A 19,915-nucleotide genomic window follows, 5' to 3' on the forward strand; every position below is an offset into this window, starting at 1 on the left:
GACAATAGGTCTGATCTGATTTCATCATCATTAAAAAAAAATCATCTATTATTTTTCACTTTATGTTTCTGTGTGGGAGCAAACTGTTGAAATCCTTACTTAATGTATACTAAGCTGATCTTCTGTATATTAAGATAATCGAAAATGAATCTTGATGTGAATGGAAGGGGAGAGGGAGTGGGAAAGGGGAGGGTTGTGGGTGGGAGGGACAGTATGGGGGGGAAGCCATAGTAATCCATTATTCGTACTTTGGAAACGTATATTCATTAAATAAAAGTTAAAAAAAAAAATAAAATGACTTCTAACTAACCTTAAAAAAAATAAAATAAAATAAAAAAATAAATTAAAAAAAAAAGAATGAGGGTGGAAATGACGACATGAATATCTCTTTACCCCAAGATATCCCCAAATCCACATAAATACTTACTTGCCAATATTTTCAGGTAGAGATTGTAGTGAGATGTCATTTACAGAAAGACATGTTAAATTCTGTAATTCAGGAAAGCTTTCCGGTAACCTAAAACAAAACAAAAACACTGTTATTTAAAAAAGAGTGTGCATGATATGTAGTAAGCATGCATATAATGAGTTCTTATACATGCTAACTGAAATAACCTCCCCAAATTTCATCATATGCAACATGTTTGCCCTTTTTATAACAGCATGTATTCCTTTTTATAACACACCTGTAAGGAAAAAACAATCTCCCTAATAAAAGAACACAGGTATGATAAATCTAGAAATAATTAATAAGGAAAGACATGTGAGTTCTAAGAATAAGATGGGGAATAATTTGTGGGAGTACTTATTACTTTGTGAAAGCAAATGATAAACAGTTATTGCAGCTACAAGAGCCTGAGTGAAAACACTTTTGATTAGTAGAAAAATAAAGAGAAAATTTCATCAGCCCACAAGGTAATAATAAAACACAGGACAGCTACTGAATAATTTTTTCTTCCTGTTGCTCGTGACATTCAGAGCAAAGCTATGGATCACTTAGAACTGATCAGCTGACAGTCAATCACTGCTTTCAGAACATTATTCCTTTTAATTTGACTTTGGATGTCAATCATTTAAGATAATTTTGTGTTTCACTGTGTTCTACACAAAAGGAAATGTTTTATATGTCCCTAAACTCTACAGAATGGCAAAGCTTCAAAATAAAATCATTATTTAAAATTTACAAAGAATTTTAGTTTTAATATTTCTATGGTTACCAGTATCCAAGGAAGAAAAATCCTGACTAAAGGCAAAAAGATGTCATTGCATCCACAATGAGATGCAACACGGACACACAAATCTGCTAACAGACAAAAGAACATCTAACTGTCACTTTTTCCAGCAAGGGTGAGAATTCTTGCTTTAGTGACAGTCTATAAACGATTTCATTTTTTTTTTTCTCCCTAGGTTACACCTTTTAAAAAAGGAAATCTTATATTACATTTGACATTTAATATAGGCTAAAATCAAACTTCAAAGTGAAATCCAGACCCACAAGATGAGGAAATTAACTAATGTTTAAATTCATTGAAATATGTTCTTAGGAACAGTGAACTGAGTACCAAAGATTTTTTTTTTTACTTACAATTAAAAGATGCAACTGATCTTTTCTGCCTGAGTTCTTGCCAGAAAGTATATATCATTTTATAATTTAAAAAATAGTTCTCAGAGTAGGCATTTAGTCTAGCAATCCTATATTGGAGTACCCAGGTTCAAATCCCAACTCAGTTTCCGATTCTAGCTTCCTGACAATACAGACCCTGGAAGTCAGAAAGCAGTGGCTCAAGTAGCTGGGTCCCTGCCACCCATGTGGGAGACCCGGATAGAGTTCTGGACTTCCAGCTTTGGGCCAGTCCAACTGCAGTTAGGCAGGCATCCGGGAAGTGAACTGAAAGATGGGATCTCTGTCTGCCCATCTGCCCATCTCTCTTGCAAATAATTTTTTTCCAAAAAATGGGAGAAGGCATTTGGAACAGCAGTTAGGATGTTGTTAAGAATACCCACATCCCATATCAGGGTGCCTTGATTCAAATCTTTTAACTCCACTACTGATTCCAGCTTTCTGCTAACGGGCATCCTGAGATGCAGCAGTTGTTGCCTTAAACAGTTAGGTCCCTGCCTCTCACGTGGAGACCTGGATTAAGTTCCCAGCTCCAGGCTTTTGGCTTAGCCTCGCCCTGACTATTGTGTACATTTGGAGAGTGAACCAGCAGATATACTGTGTGTGTGTGTGTGTGTGTGTGTGTATTTGTGTGTGTCTGTCTATGCCTTTCAAATCAATTATGTAAATAATTTTTTTAAACTATAATGTTCTTAAACTCAAGGGAAATGTTTTAAATGGCTGACTTGCTTTTCACCTGGCTGCTCACCTTAAGAGCCAAATTAGAATGATGTGATGAGGAAGCACAGATTCAGGGCAGGAGAAATGAACTGTAGCCCAAGCTTCCCACTCCCTAGCTGCAAGATCTTAAGCAGTCACCTAACGCAAGTCTCAGTTTCTTCGTCCAAAAAATAAGTGGGCCAAGCTAAATAACTTTAAAGGTTGCTTCAACACACAGACACAGTCTTAATTCTTAAAACCAGTACATCTGAAAACCTGCCAAATAAGAGGCCAGGATTAAAAACAAGGAAATCTTCATATAATCTGGGTGTGTTCTGGTTGAGAAAATCTTAAGCTTATGGTGAAGTCAAATGTCAGTAGACATTAGAAGGGGAACAGTAAAGAAATAGAAAGAGGGATTAGGCAACTGAGTAGTTAAAGAAAAAAAAAAAACTCAACAGCAGCATACCAAGTATTTTTCAGTTTGCTTAATCCTCAAACTGTCTTAAGCTTAACTCAGTTTAATGAACATTTACTGAGTACTTTTTCATCCCAGAAATTATGGTAATTTTGGAGGTATAATAATAAATAATATAGCAATATACATAACTTTCTAGGTCTACTTGGAGGGTTGCAGTCAAAGGGATAACTTTAGTGTAAATTTCAAGTGTTAAAGGGAGAAAAGGACAGAGAGGGGGTTGCAGAAGACCAAAGGAGAGTCCATGGGGAGTATTCAGAAAAGGCTTCCGAAGATGTGTAACAATTGAGCTGCACCTTAAAGGTGGATGAAAGGACTGCTGTAGTTAAGGAGAGAGAGGTGTGAAATCAACTGACTACAGATTTCAGCAGACAGCAAAGTCTGATACAGGCCCTGAGGGTGGAGAGGGAGACAGGGAGGAGCAGGCACTAACACAGCACATCAAGGAGCTCTGATTTTGTCATGTAGGGAAAGGGGGGATCCAGGTTTTAGGAAGCCAGCTAAATAGGGCATTGCCCAGCACTCTGTACCCACTAAGTCTCAGGAAATTTTGAAGTGGGTGAGATGAATCATAAGTGTTAGTTTAATCTCAATTTTCCTACATTCAAAAAAAAAAAAAAAAAAAGGGCAGTTGCAGGGAGTAGGGCAGAGTTTTCCTTACTCCTGTTTTGCGTGCTCTACTCCCTAATACATCTACTTCATCCAGTGATTCTATCAATGGTAGCACAGTGTACCTTTTATTGTACAAGTCAACCAACTATGTTAGATATGTTATGATCCATTTAAATACCTTGAACATGGGTAACTTGGTTGTTTCCTTGGCTCTCCAAAAAGATCTCCTCAGTACAACAGATAGAAAGTAAGCAGAAAGGTCATTTACCTAGTCAACGGGTTTCCACTGAAGTCGGCTATTTGCAGTGCTTTACAGAATGAGATGCTTTCTGGAATCTCAGGAATATCTGTGGAAGTAAAAAATCATCTATCATATACTTCCATCGTTAACATTTCATCTTTCTCAAAATGTGTCTGCAGTCACGAGAAAATATCTGGAAATTACTATCTCCATTCAATTATGGCATGAATCTCTAAAATATTTTTCCATGTATCTTATATTTGCCTCCATAGTAGGAAATATATTCTTAGCAGAATGTTAAAAGAATATTAAAAACACCAACACTCCCACCACCAAGTCCCAACACCCTACTCAAAAGTCACTGATGACTTTCTATTATAATTTCCACTAGACTTGTTTCCCTTATGTTTTCCTATGGATTTCTCAGTGCCAGATACTAGAGAGTAGTACATTTTCAAACGATGGAATGCTTTCTGAGAACAAACATAAGAATTTAGAAAATAAAGCTACAAAGAAGAAAATATAAACCAACATTTTCATCATTCAGGGACAAATTTTTAATTGTCATTCACACATATATGCATACAGTGTGTATGTATAACGAGATTATGCTTCAAATTTTAGGTTCATGATTTTTTTTTCACATTTTTTTTAGAATTTATTTATTTGTTTTAACTTTTATTTAATGAATATAAATTTCCAAAGTACGGCTTATGGATTACAATGGCTTCCCCCCCATAACGTCCCTCCCACCCGCAACCCTCCCCTTTCCCACTCCCTCTCCCCTTCCATTCACATCGATTCATTTTTGATTCTCTTTATATACAGAAGATCAGTTTAGCATACATTAAGTAAAGATTTCAACAGTTTGCTCCCGCACAGAAACATAAAGTGAAAAATACTGTTTGAGTACTAGTTATAGCATTAAATCACAATGTGCAGCACATTAAGGACAGAGACCTACATGAGGAGTAAGGGCACAGTGACTCTGTTGTTGACTTAACAAATTGACACTCTTGTTTATGGCATCAGTAATCACTTCACATTTTTTTAAAAGATTTATTTCTTTATTTGAAAGTCAGAGTTACACAGAGAGAGAAGGAGAGGAAGAGAGAGAGAGGGCTTCCATCTGGTAGTTCCCATACTGGCCGCAACAGCCAGAGCTGTGCCCATCCGAAAGCAGAAGCCAGGAGCTTCTTCCCAGTCTCCCACACCGGTGCCGGGACCCAAGGACCTGGCCCATCTACTACTGTTTTCCCAGGCCATAGCAGGGAACTGATCAGAAGAGGAGCAGCCAGACTCAAACTGGCGCCCATATGGGATGCAGGCACTACAGGCAGTGACTTTACCTGCTATGCCACAGTGCTGGCCCCCTTCACTTCACATTATTATTATTATCTTTTTTTTTTTTTTTTGGACAGGCAGAGTGGACAGTGAGAGAGAGAGACAGAGAGAAAGGTCTTCCTTTTGCCATTGGTTCACCCTCCAATGGCCACCGTGGCTGACGCGCTGCGGCCGGCGCACCATGCTGATCTGAAGCCAGGAGCCAGGGGCTTCTCCTGGTCTCCCATGGGGTGCAGGGCCCAAGCACTTGGGCCATCCTCCACTGCACTCCCTGGCCACAGCAGAGAGCTGGCCTGGAAGAGGGGCAACCGGGACAGAATCCAGCACCCCGACAGGGACTAGAACCCGGTGTGCCAGCGCCACAAGGCGGAGGATTAGCCTAGTGAGCCACGGCGTCGGCAACACTTCACATTATTTTACAAACTTTTTTCACTGTCATTATCTTTCCAAATAGATGGCCATTTTTAATGGCATACTGCATATATTTTCATGCCTAGTTTATCAATCCCCCATTGTTGGACATTTAGGTTATTTCCAAGTTCCTGCTGTTATAACTGCATTTATGAGCATTTTTGATTATTTCCTTAGGCTAAGTTCCCAGAACAGGAATTACTGTGTCAGAGGCATTAACATCTCTGGATCACTTGATAAATACTGTTAAATTACTTTACTGGAGAGGGCAGTATCTATTTTTACTTCCATCAGCTTGTACAACATGCCCAGTTCAACATCTCTCCTCTTCTTTTTACATTAAAAAAAGCCAATTTTTTATTTCCTACTCCTTTAGTTGCTAGTGAGATCATTTTACCCTTGTCTACTAGCCATTGAGTGCTGTGATTTTAAAATTCCTCTTTCTCTTGGTTCAAAATCTGACAGTTTTTAGGGCTTTAAATGATAAGTAATTTCAAGAAGCTGTCCATTTTGGACATATGAACACTGAGAAGAGCTAAGATAAAAAAGGTTCTCCTTGCCCCAAGCTGTTTCTTCCACCACTTCAACACATGCAACCTGAGCCAAACATATTTAATATTTCTAGATCGGGAGCGGTGAAGAGAAGGGGGAAATAGAGAAATATATGCATGCCTGATAGAACACAACCTCAAAATGATGCCATATGAAGGACTTAGGTTCATATTTAAAAGCCTAATACAGGGGCCGGCACTGTGTCATAGTAGGCTAAGCTGGAGCCAGTTCATGTCCTGGCTGCTCCTCTTCCAATCCGGCTCTCTGCTTCGGCCATGGAAGATGGCCCAAGTACTTAGGCTCCTGTACCCAGGTGGGAGACCCAGAAGCTCCTGGCTCCTGATCAGCTCAGCTCCAACTGTTACGGAAATTTGAGAAGTGAACCAGTAGACAGAGGATCGCTCTCCCTTCCTCTCTCTCACTCTCACTCTTCCTGTGAAATAAATAAATCTCAAAAAAAAAAAAAAAATTTCAGAACTTTAAGTTAGCTGTGCTTTAAAAAACAAAACAAAGAAAAGAGTGTGTGTATTTTCCACGAACTCTCTGAGGACCTCTTTTATTTCAAAATAACTAAGAGGGGGAATCTGAAAGTTTCAAACAAATGATAAGGAACTAGAAATGCACATTACACTGATTAGATCAATGTACATTGTATACATGTATTGGAATACCAAACTGTACCACATCGACATGTACAATTATTACACGTTAAAATTAATTATCTGAAAAGAGAATGTATGGGAGGGAGAAAACACTCTTAATGATGCCTAGCCTGACACCTACCTCATTTATTACTTAGTTTGAAGTCCCCCACTGAGACACTCACATCCAATTTCCAAGTATTTTGCTATTAATCTATTTTTTCCAGTTTTCTTTTTCAATCTACTCCTACTATTCAATTAGGTTATTTCAGGCCTCAGTCATCTAGATAAGCACAACATTGTCTTAAGTGGTATTTCTCCGTATCCAATGTGTCCTCCATCAAATCCAAACAATCCTAACAGCAATATTCCTACTTGCTTCTGTTTTCTAAGTTTATTAGGTTTGTTCCCTTGGGCAAATTACTTAATCCATCTGTGCCTCAACCTCCTTATTTGTAAAATGGATCATCAACCAGTATTTTAAAACAATGCCAGTATATCACATTTTAAAGGCTGAAGAAGTTCTGAGAAAAGAGAGAACTAGACAAAGGAAGACACTGTTATGCTTTGAACCAAATAAATAATGGCAGAGAGAAAGCACAAACACGAACGTGATATGTGATGCAAAGTGAGGAGAGGGTGTGCCCTGGGGAATGATGGACGGTTTGGTTTGAGCTTCAGGAGAGCAAATTGGGAGCATAGAGACAGAGAAGGCTGGAAAGATCTGTTCATAGAAGATTACCATATGTCACATTGAATTGTTTACAATAATTTGCTAGACAGAGTCCCCTCTTGTATAAAGAGGGGATATAATCAGACCCCCATTGTAGGGTTGTTTATAAGGACTGGGAGTGGGGTGGGGAGAGTTTACAACATCAATAGAAGCACATGGCACACTATAATACTGGATGGGGGACCAATAGAGATGACTACTGTTTTCTATTCAAGGCCAAATAACTTGAAGCAGAGATAAGATATAGTTTTTTTTTTCTTTTAACTATTTGAAAGCAATAATTATTAAACCCTGACTAAGCAACTATATACAGGCAAGTATTAGAAATACTTATTATCATTAACTTAGTTTATTATATAGTTAATATACTAATATTACTTAGGATTATTCATGGGATTTTCCTCTAGTCACAAACAATTGTGACCCAAAACTTCTACTGGCCAACACTCACTTGAAGCTTCTATGTAAGGAGAAACTACAACAACAACAACAAAACTTTAAGTCATACTTTTCATTAATCCAAACTAGCCCTGTCCCAAACACAACCAAAAATAAAAGCATAAAAATTGATCTCTACAAAATGTCTAGGAATGAGTACAAAATTAATCTCTTCCCTACACCTTTCATAAACTAACCTTTAACTTATACCTACTCTGTCATCATTTCTGAATTTGAATAGATGAGATCTGGTTGTACATTAACAATAAAACCCAAACACAGCGATTTCTGCAGTCCATGAATAGGATATTCATAACCAGCCCTAGGCTGCATCAGTGCAGTCCTCTTCACCAACGGGCAGACCACAAGCCTGGCAGCAGCTGCCCCCGAGCTTCTGACACAGAATATAGCTTTTACAGCAGATACTGCCATTGACAACGGGATTCAAAATGACATTTCCTGTGCTTGCCAGCACTCATTCTTCTCTCAGCATCCAGTGTTAACACACCAAGCTGAGACCTCACTCCTCCTCACCCTGCCAACAATGCACAAGCTTGGTCAGTATTCTTATCTAAGAAATCGGAGCCTTCTTCCCTCAACCCCAGAACCCTGAAGGTGAACCACGACCCTTCCTGAAAATCTATCACCATGTTGGGTGCACATCAGGTTCCCTCTAAGTATATATGATTTTAGAAATTCCTGGGCATTTCATACCATGGCACGTTGTGAGCACACAGTTCTGTCTGCCATAGCACAAAAAAAAATTCTTTCTGAATAAATTAATCACTGACTGGCATTTCTTTTTGTTCTGTATGAATAGTGTCCCTTCTTGGGTTAAAGAGCTATATGATATCAGTAAGTTATAATACTAGGTTCCTTCCACTGAGAATATCATGTAATACAAAGCAAAATAAAACTTAAGCCTAATATATTTTTGTGACCATTCTCTAAGACTGTCTAATTCGTACTGATGTTGCTTGCAAATAAAAAGCTAAAGGGAAATAAAATTGCCTAAAGAAAGCAAACTATTACCTCTATCAATTTTTATTTTTATAAAATCACAAAAGAATATAACATTTCAAATCTCAGGATACACTGTATGTAAGTTAATAAGTAGTACTTTTATAAAATTGAATTTTTTTTAAATGCAGCAAAAATTAAGTCAGTAACCATGTACATTTATTGTGTCGACATTATTCTCCTCACAGTAAAGTGGCTGTGCTAGCTTAATTAGCAGAAGGTGCTAACAAGGCCAGGGTCCTGGACTCCCTCCAAGTGGAGGCCAGTTTCTTTCTCCTCGTTCCAGCCTCACTGCGCTCAGAGGAGGCTTTACCTCAAAGCTGTGATCATTACACAAGCTACTGCAGAGCCTGGCTGAGAGTTCACCAAGTGTCAGGCACCATGCCAACAAACACTGCACAGACAAACTCTAAGGCAGACACTGTTATCATCATTCTCTGCATCAGGAAACTGAGGTGAGAAATGTATGAGGGCTTTGCCCAGGTTTAAATAGCTAGCAAGTGGGAAGGCCAGGATTTGACCTAGGCCATCTCACACCAGAGTCCAGAACCTTGCCATATGCTATCTTGTCTCCAAAAAGAATGAATGAGGGCACAGGGGCACGCACCACATCTAACTATCAAGGATAACATGATACCCAAATCTTCAAGCAGCTTAATCTAAGGCAACCAGCAGAACTGCATCACCCAATCTGACTTAGAAAAGATTTAAATTTTTCTTTATCTAATTCTGATGATGAAACAAGCCAAGCCAAAATTCATTTTCAAGATAGACAGTAAAAACATCAAAGGAACAAAGAAGAAACTTGAAAACAGACATTCTACCCCTACTTAACTCTTTGGTACGATCTTTGTCAATTTTTTGACAAAGTATTAAAATTAAGTATAGTATTTGATTAAGTGCATGAAACTAAAATGTTTCATAATTACTTCTTGCTCGATGTAACCCTACTGATTACATCAAGCTGAGAAGCTTCTGCATTGCAAAAGAAACACCCAGCAAAGTGAAGAGACAACTGATAGAATGAGAGAAACCATGCAACTGACAAAGGGATTTTTGTTTTTGTTTTTTTATAAGATTTATTTTATTTTACTTGAAATTCAGAGTTACAGAGAGGCGGAGGCAGAGAGAGAGAGAGAGAGACAAAGGTCTTCCATTCATTGGTTCACTCCTCAAATGGTTTCAACGGTCAGAGCTGTGCTGATCAGAAGCCAGGAGGCAGGAGCTTCTTCTGGGTTTCCCATACGGGTGCAGGAATGCAAGAACTTGGACCATCTTCTACTGCTTTTCCAGGCCATAGCAGAGAGCTGGATCAGAAGTGGAACAGCTGAGACTTGAACTGGCACCCATATGGGATGTTGGCACTGCAGGTGGCAGTTTTACCCACTACACCACAGTACCAGCCCCGATAAAGGTTTAATATCCAGAATCTATAAAGAACTCAAAAAATTCAACAACAAAACAAACAAAGGAAATGGGCACAGGACTTGAACAGGCATTTTTAAAGAGGAAATTCAAATGGCCAACAGATACATGAAAAAATGTTCAGGATCACTAGCCATCAGGGAAAAACGCAAATCAAACCACAGTGAGGTTTCACCTCACTATAGTTAGAATGGCTCTCATACAGAAATCAACAAAAAACAAATGCTGGCAAAGATGTAGGGGAAAGGCAGCCTAATCACTGTTGGTGGGAATGTAAATCGCTGCAACCACTGTGGAAGACAGTATGCAGATACCTCAGAAATCTGAATATAGACCTACCATATGATCCAGCCATCCCACTACTGGGAATTTACTCAAACAAAAAGAAATCAGTATCTGAAAGTTATCTGTATCCCTTTGTTCATTGCAGCACATTCACAATAGCTAAGATGTGGAATCAACCTAGATGTCCATCTACTGTTGACTGGATAAAGAAGTTAAGATTTATAAACACTCTGGAGTACTACTCAACTGTAAAAAAAAAAATAAATCTATCTTTTGCAAGAAAATGGACACAAATGGAAACCATTATACTTAGTGAAATAAGGCAATCCCCAAAATACAGATATCATATATTTTCCCTAAGATAACTAATAGAGTACTAAGAATGTTATGTATTGGAGTGAAATGGACATTTTAAGATTCGATGATCATTTACAGCCCTTGTCTATTCCATTGAAGAACCGTGTTTTTTTCCTTCATAGTATTTGTTGAAACCTTGTACTTAGTATAGGGTTAACTTTATGGTCATTAGGTAAACTTAGAGTAGATCTTGGTAAAAATTAAGAGTGGGAATGGGAGAGGGAAGAGGAAGAAGGTTGGAGTATGAGTGGAAGGGAGGGTGGGGTGGAAAGTATCCCTATGTTCCTAAATCTGTATATATGAAACAAATGAAACTGTATAATTAAAATTTTTTTAAAAGAACCAAAAAAAGTATCCCTACTGACAAAAAGGCAATATAGCATCTTACAATTTGAATTAAATCTTCCATGAATAACCCAAATGTACAGATTAGGCTTCTCAGGGCCCAATCCCTTTCATTTGAAGCATCTGTCTGGATAGTGACTATATATATATATATATATATATATATATATATATAGGCCACTCTGATATTTGACAGGCAGAGTGGACAGTGAGAGAGAGAGACAGAGAGAAAGGTCTTCCTTTGCCGTTGGTTCACCCTCCAATGGCCGCCGTGGCCGGCGCGCTGCGGCCGTTGCACCACGCTGATCCAATGGCAGGAGCCAGGTACTTCTCCTGGTCTCTCATGGGGTGCAGGGCCCAAGGACTTGGGCCATCCTCCACTGCACTCCCTGGCCACAGCAGAGAGCTGGCCTGGAAGAGGGGCAACTGGGACAGAATCCGGCACCACGACTGGGACTATAACCCAGTGTGCCGGCGCCGCAAGACGGAGGATTGGCCTAGTGAGCCATGGCGCTGGCCTGGATAGTGACTATAAAGATGCATCCAACAACTTTCCCATGAGATGCATCCTCCACAAGATCAATGACCAGAACTGTATTGTTCTCTACTGTGTCCCTTCCTTCCCTTCAATGAGGGATGCTGGCAGGCATTCAACAACTCTTACAGTCTAACCCCAGGGGGTCTGGAATTGGAGGAAACATTCCATGGCATCTCATGGATCACAGGGAAACTTGAGCCACACTGGGCTCCTGCTTCCTCGTGAAAGGGATTTAGGACTCCCTGTCTCATCCACCTCACAAGTTTGTATACATGGTAACTTGGTGCAGTCCACAGGTGCAAAGGACTAAATGACAGGAGAAGAAGGCAAAGTCGGGGGGCGGAGCCAAGATGGCGGAATAGTGAGGGTGCACGCCGATAGTCCGGGAAAATTTAGTTTAATAAAAGGGGAGTTACAGTAGCCTCAGAAAAAAGAACCAGGAAAATATTGCAGAGGAAACTCTTCTGGATTGAGTGGCCGTGAATCGGAGGACCTACTGGGAGAACAAGGTCGCCCACCGCGCGGAAGCCGAGCCGCGGGACTGAGCCGCAGAAGCCGAGCCGCGGGACCGAGCTGCGCAAGCCGCAGGCTCTGCGCGCCAGTGCTCGAAGGGGAGTGCGTGCCACACAGACAACAGCGGGGAGACTTGGGATGTCCAGGGCTCCGAGTCCACACACCGGCGCTGGAAGGGGAGCGGACCTGTGTGGAGAGTGTGGGAGCCCACAGTTTGGGACACCAGCGGCAGACTCAACACACCAGCGCTGGAACGCGAGGTGAGCCGAACCTCAATAGCCGGAGACACCGGCAGGCAAGTGGAGAGAGGAGACTAGAGGGAACGACCCCTGGGGGGGGGGGGGGACTTCACCAGGCTAACTGGAAGAGAGAGAGAGGAAAAAAAAAAAAGGTGACTGGTACGGACACGGGTTTCTCTCTCTCCGCTCACCTCTCAAGGGCGAGCAAGACAAAGAGCAGGCGCCATCTTGGACATACGTCATAAGCAGATCGACCTCAGGTCTGCACTGGCCCTGAGCCTAGCAGAAAAACCTGACTCTGGGCGGGGCAAATTAACAGGAGATTAGGACCTAGTAAATTTGTGGCGCTACTGAACTGAGACTGTGAAAAAAGAGACGGTGGGGGAGAGAACTCACGGAATTCACGTGAGCACTCTCCAGAGACGCTACAATTCCGTAACTTTGGCAACCCAGTGGGAGACTGAAGGAGAATTTGAGCCCACTCTGAGGGCCGAACAGATTCCCTATGTGGTCCTTGGGAAAGAGCTTCTGATCTCTGGCTCCTGTGGGTATATCATTTGCCTGCTAACTACCTCCAACTTCGTTCAGCTGTGCAGAATAACTTCCCTTTTGAATCAAAAAAGAGAGAGAGAGAGAGAGAGAGAGAGAGAGAGAGGTTTACCACGCCTAACCTTGGGAGTGTCACTTTTGGCACACCAAACAGAGCTCTCAGGCCACACCCATCTCAAGCCCTAAGGCTCCATCAAAAACAGATAGTCCACTTAATCTAGAGTCATAGTATAACAAGAAAAAGCACCACAGTGAAGAAACCAAATATCTCCAATATGCCAAATAACAAACGCAAAAACCAAGGTAATAAAAACAAGGAAGTCACCATGAAGCCCTCAAATGAAAAAGACACCCCAATTCAAGATTATGAGGATGATGACATAGAAGAAATGCAAGAAGCAGATCTCAAAAAATTGATAAGAACATTAAGAAGTTCTCAAAAACAAATTCTTGAACTACAGAAATCCTTAATGGACAAGATAGAAAATCTCTCTCGTGAAAATTAAATATTAAGGAGGAATCAAAATGAAATGAAACAACTAATACAACAGGAAACTGGGATAGTGACTGAAGTGAAGAATTCAATAGATCAAATGAAAAACACAATAGAGAGCCTTACAAACAGAATGGGTGAAGCAGAAGAGAGAATATTGGACTTAGAAGACAGAGAACAGGAAAGGATACAGTCAGACCAAAGAAAGGAAGAGGAAATTAGAAATCTAAAACATATTGTCGGGAATCTTCAGGATACTATTAAAAAACCCAACATTCGGGTTCTAGGAGTTCCTGAAGGCATGGAGAGGGAGAAAGGATTAGAAGGCCTTTTTAGTGAGATATTAGCAGAAAATTTCCCAGGTTTGGAGAAGGACAGAGAAATCCTAGTACAGGAAGCTCACAGAACCCTTAATAAATACGACCAAAAGAGAGCCTCACCACGACACGTTGTAATTAAACTCTCCACAGTGAAACATAAAGAAAAGATCCTAAAATGTGCAAGAGAGAAACGTCAGATTACTCTCAGAGGATCTTCAATCAGACTCACAGCTGACTTCTCATCAGAAACTCTACAAGCTAGGAGGGAATGGCGAGATATAGCCCAGGTACTAAGAGAGAAAAACTGCCAGCCCAGAATATTATATCCTGCAAAGCTATCATTTGTGAATGAAGGTGAAATAAAGACTTTTCATAGCAAACAGAAATTGAAAGAATTTGTTGCCACTTGTCCAGCCCTGCAAAAGATGTTTAAAGATGTGTTACACACAGAAACACAGAAACACGGTCATCAATATGAAAGAAGGTAAAGGAAGGAAACCAAGGAAGGACAGCTCACAGCAAAAGATCACAGGGAATTCAAAGCATATATTAGAACTTATCTTTGGCAAATGGCAGGGCAAAGTTACCACTTATCATTAGTCACATTGAACGTGAATGGCCTGAACTGTCCAGTTAAAAGACACCGATTGGCTGATTGGGTTAAGGAACAAAACCCATCTATTTGCTGCTTACAAGAAACACATCTTTCCAACAAAGATCCATACAGACTGAAAGTGAAAGGCTGGAAAAAGATATACCATGGCAACAGAAATGAAAAAAGAGCGGGCGTAGCAATCTTAATATCAGACACCATAAACTTTACCACAAAAACCGTTAAGAGAGACAAAGAGGGACACTACATAATGATTAAGGGATCAATTCAACAGGAAGATGTAACTATTATCAATGTATATGCACCTAACTACAGGGCACCGGTTTATCTAAAAGATTTGTTAACGGACTTAAAGGGAGACTTAGACCCCAATACAATAGTACTGGGGGACTTCAATACTCCACTCTCAGAAATAGACAGATCAATAGGACAGAAGATCAACAAGGAGACAGTAGATTTAAATGACACTATAGCCCAAATGGATCTAACAGATATATACAGAACTTTCAATCCTACAGCTAAAGATGTTACATTCTTATCAGCAGTACATGGAACCTTCTCTAGGATTGACCACATACTAGGCCATAAAGCAAGTCTCAGCAAATTCAAAAGAATTAGAATCATACCATGCAGCTTCTCAGACCATAAAGGAATGAAGTTGGAAATTAGCAACTCAGGAATCCCTAGAGCATACGCAAACACATGGAGATTGAACAACATGCTCCTGAATGAACAATGGGTCATAGAAGAAATCAAAAGAGGAATCAAAAACTTGCTGGAAGTAAATGAGGATAACAGCACAACATACCAAAACTTATGGGATGCAGCAAAAGCAGTGTTAAGAGGAAAGTTTATATCAATAGGTGCCTACATTAAGAAATTGGAAAGGCACCAAATAGATGAGCTTTCAATTCACCTCAAGGATCTAGAAAACCTACAGCAAACCAGACCCAAATCTAGTAGGAGAAGAGAAATAATTAAAATCAGAGAAGAAATCAACAGGATTGAATCAAGAAAAACATTCCAAAAAATCAGCCAAACGAGGAGCTGGTTTTTTGAAAAAATAAACAAAATTGACACCCCATTGGCCCAACTAACTAAAAAAAGAAGAGAAAAGACCCAAATCAATAAAATCAGAGATGATAAAGGAAACGTAACAACAGACACCACAGAAATAAAAAGAATCATCAGAAATTACTACAAGGACTTGTATGCCAGCAAACAGGGAAACCTATCAGAAATGGATAGATTCCTGGACACATGCAACCTACCTAAATTGAACCAGGAAGACATCGAAAACCTAAACAGACCCATAACTGAGACAGAAATTGAAACAGTAATAAAGGCCCTCTCAACAAAGAAAAGCCCAGGACCAGATGGATTCACTGCTGAATTCTACCAGACATTTAAAGAAGAACTAACTCCAATTCTTCTCAAACTATTCAGAACAATCGAAGAAGAAGGAGCCCTCCCAAATTCTTTCTATGAAGCCAGCATCACCTTAATTCCTAAGCCAGAAAAAGATGCAGCACTGAAAGAGAATTACAGACCAATATCCCTGATGAACATAGATGCAAAAATCCTCAATAAAATTCTCGCCAATAGAATGCAACAACACATCAGAAAGATCATCCACCCAGACCAAGTGGGATTTATCCCTGGTATGCAGGGATGGTTTAATGTGCGCAAGACAATCAATGTGATACACCACATTAACAGACTGCAGAAGAAAAACCATATGATTATCTCAATAGATGCCGAGAAAGCATTTGATAAAATACAACACCGGTTCATGATGAAAACTCTAAGCAAACTGGGTTTGGAAGGAACATTCCTCAATACAATCAAAGCAATCTATGAAAAACCCACAGCCAACATCCTATTGAATGGGGAAAAGTTGGAAGCATTTCCACTGAGATCTGGTACCAGACAGGGATGCCCACTCTCACCACTGCTATTCAATATAGTTCTGGAGGTTCTAGCCAGAGCTATTAGGCAAGAAAAAGAAATTAAAGGGATACAAATAGGGAAGGAAGAACTCAGGCTATCCCTCTTTGCAGATGACATGATTCTTTATTTAGGGGACCCAAAGAACTCTACTCAGAGACTATTGGAACTCATAGAAGATTTTGGCAAAGTAGCAGGGTATAAAATCAATGCACAAAAATCAACAGCCTTTGTATACACAGACAATGCCATGGCTGAGGAACAACTTCTAAGATCAATCCCATTCACCATAGCTACAAAAACAATCAAATACCTTGGAATAAACTTAACCAAGGACGTTAAAGATCTCTACGATGAAAATTACAAAACCTTAAAGAAAGAAATAGAAGAGGATACCAAGAAATGGAAAAATCTTCCATGCTCATGGATTGGAAGAATCAATATCATCAAAATGTCCATTCTCCCAAAAGCAATTTATAAATTCAATGCAATACCAATCAAGATACCGAAGACCTTCTTCTCAGATCTGGAAAAAATGGTGCTGAAATTTATATGGAGGCACAAGAGAGCTCGAATAGCTAAAGCAATCTTGTACAACAAAAACAAAGCCGGAGGCGTCACAATACCAGATTTCAGGACATACTACAGGGCAGTTGTAATCAAAACAGCATGGTACTGGTACAGAAATAGATGGATAGACCAATGGAACAGAATTGAAACACCAGAAATCAACCCAAACATCTACAGCCAACTTATATTTGATCAAGGATCTAAAACCAATTCCTGGAGCAAGGACAGTCTATTCAATAAATGATGCTGGGAAAATTGGATTTCCACGTGCAGAATCATGAAGCAAGACCCCTACCTTACGCCTTACACAAAAATCCTCTCAACATGGATTAAAGACCTAAATCTACGTCCTGACACCATCAAGTTATTAGAGAACATTGGAGAAACCCTTCAAGATATTGGCACAGGCAAAGAGTTTCTGGAAAAGACCCAGGAGGCACAGGCAGTCAAAGCCAAAATTAACTATTGGGATTACATCAAATTGAGAAGTTTCTGTACTGCAAAAGAAACAGTCAGGAGAGTGAAGAGACAACCGACAGAATGGGAAAAAATATTTGCAAACTATGCAACAGATAAAGGGTTAATAACCAGAATCTACAAAGAGATCAAGAAACTCCACAAAAACAAAACCAACAACCCACTTAAGAGATGGGCCAAGGACCTCAATAGACATTTTTCAAAAGAGGAAATCCAAATGGCCAACAGGCACATGAAAAAATGTTCAAGGTCATTAGCAATCAGGGAAATGAAAATCAAAACCACAATGAGGTTTCACCTCACCCCGGTTAGAATGGCTCACATTCAGAAATCTACCAACAACAGATGCTGGCGAGGATGTGGGGAAAAAGGGACACTAACCCACTGTTGGTAGGAATGCAAACTGGTCAAGCCACTGTGGAAGTCAGTCTGGAGATTCCTCAGAAACCTGAATATAACCCTACCGTTCGACCCAGCCATCCCACTCCTTGGAATTTACCCAAAGGATTTTAAATTGGCAAACAAAAAAAGCGGTCTGCAGCCTAATGTTTATTGCAGCTCAATTCACAATAGCCAAGACCTGGAACCAACCTAAATGCCCATCAATGGTAGACTGGATAAAGAAATTATGGGATATGTATTCTTTAGAGTACTATACCGCAGTAAGAAACAACGAAATCCAGTCATTTGCAACAAAATGGAGGAATCTGGAACACATCATGCTGAGTGAAGTAAGCCAGTCCCAAAGGGACAAATACCATATGTTCTCCCTGATCGGTGACAACTGACTGAACACCAAAAAGGAAACCTCCTGAAGTGAAATGGACACTATGGGAAACGGTGACTTGATCAACTTAATACATTATCCCTCTTAGTAGTTTTTTTGTCTGTTCTACTTAATATGACTGGTTTAATTCTGTAATTATCACACAGTTATTCTTAAGTGTTAAAAATTAACTGAAATGTGATCCCTGTTAAACATAAGAGTGGGAATAAGAGAGGGAAGAGATGTATAATTTGGGACATGCTCAAGCTGACTTGCCCCAAATGGTAGAGTTAGAAACATACCAGGGGATTCCAATTCAATCCCATCAAGGTGGCATGTACCAATGCCATCTCACTATTCCAAGTGATCAATTTCAGTTCACAACTGATCATAATGAAAGGACTAAGAGTCAAAGGGAGCACATAAACAAGTCTAGTACCTGCTAACACTAACCGATGGAATAAATAAAGGGGAGAGTGATCCAACATGGGAAGTGAGATACTCAGCAGACTCATAGAATGGCAGATGTCCTAAATAGCACTCTGGCCTCAGAATCAGCCCTAAAGGCATTCGGAGCTGGCTGAAAAGCCCATGAGAGTATTTCAGGCATGGAAAGCCAAGACACTCTTGCAAAAGATCTCTGCGAGTGAGATCCCAGTGGAAAGAACAGGTCTTCAAAGAAGGAGGTACCTTTCTCTGAAGGGAGGAGAGAACCTCCACTTTGACTATGACCTTGTCTAAACAAGATAAGAATCAGAGAACTCAGAGGGCTTCCATAGCCTTGGAAACTCATGACTGGAGCATAGGGAGACTACTGATGCCATAGACAGGAGTGTCAATTGGTAAAGTCAACAACAGGAGTCACTGTACACTTACTCCTCATGTAGGATCTCTGTCCTTAATGTGCTGTGTATTGAGATTTAATGCTATAACGAGTACTCAAACATTATATTTCACTTTGTGTTTCTATGGGGGTGCAAACTGTTGAAATCTTTACTTAATGTATACTAAACTGATCCTCTGTAAAAAAAAAAAAAAAATTATCAACTCCCAACTTGACTCTCACTGGGATTAAACATGACAATGGGTCTGATCTGATTTCATCATCATTTTAAAAAAATCATCTATTATTTTTCACTTTATGTTTCTGTGTGGGAGCAAACTGTTGGAATCCTTACTTAATGTATACTAAGCTGATCTTCTGTATATTAAGATAATCGAAAATGAATCTTGATGTGAATGGAAGGGGAGAGGGAGTGGGAAAGGGGAGGGTAGTGGGTGGGAGGGACGGTATGTGGGGGAAGCCATTGTAATCCATAAATCGTACTTTGGAAATTTATATTCATTAAATAAAAGTTAAAAAAAAAAAGAAGGCAAAGTCCCATGAGTGACCTGGCCTGGTTTGAAGTGTGCATTACTTTCTGTATCAACTGCTGGGGTCTGAGTCACTGTGTTCCCCTCCTCTCACCATGGACACACACAGACCAGAGGGGAGAAAATACAAGAACTCTGACCACATCAAAAGAGGAGAGCTTCTAAACAAGTATTTTGTCATCAGAATTTAAAAAAAAAATTATTTATATGAAACAAGGTTTGCAGTGAGAGAGGGACACACACACACACACACAATCTTCCTGGCTCGCTTCCAGGTCTCCCAAGTGGGTGGCAAGAGCCCAAGGACTTGGGCC

The 19,915-nt window shown here is 40.0% G+C and overlaps 1 protein-coding gene across 4 annotated transcripts in view; it reads right to left on the minus strand.

Moving 5' to 3' along the window:
• The window catches only part of LRRC1 (leucine rich repeat containing 1), a 164,240-nt gene that overhangs the window by 51,133 nt on the left and 93,192 nt on the right, over window positions 1-19,915 (minus strand). For all 4 annotated transcript variants that reach the window (XM_051855609.3, XM_089333141.1, XM_089333140.1 and 1 more), the window contains exons 3-4: window positions 3,679-3,757; window positions 428-517 (exon numbers count right to left, since the gene is read on the minus strand). In XM_051855609.3, the coding sequence (XP_051711569.1) occupies window positions 428-517; window positions 3,679-3,757 (169 nt within the window). The remainder of the gene's footprint in view (window positions 1-427; window positions 518-3,678; window positions 3,758-19,915) is intronic.

Source organism: Oryctolagus cuniculus, chromosome 5, assembly GCF_051225735.1.
Source record: "Oryctolagus cuniculus isolate XC-2025 breed Fujian yellow rabbit chromosome 5, ASM5122573v1, whole genome shotgun sequence".
NCBI lineage: Eukaryota > Metazoa > Chordata > Mammalia > Lagomorpha > Leporidae > Oryctolagus > Oryctolagus cuniculus.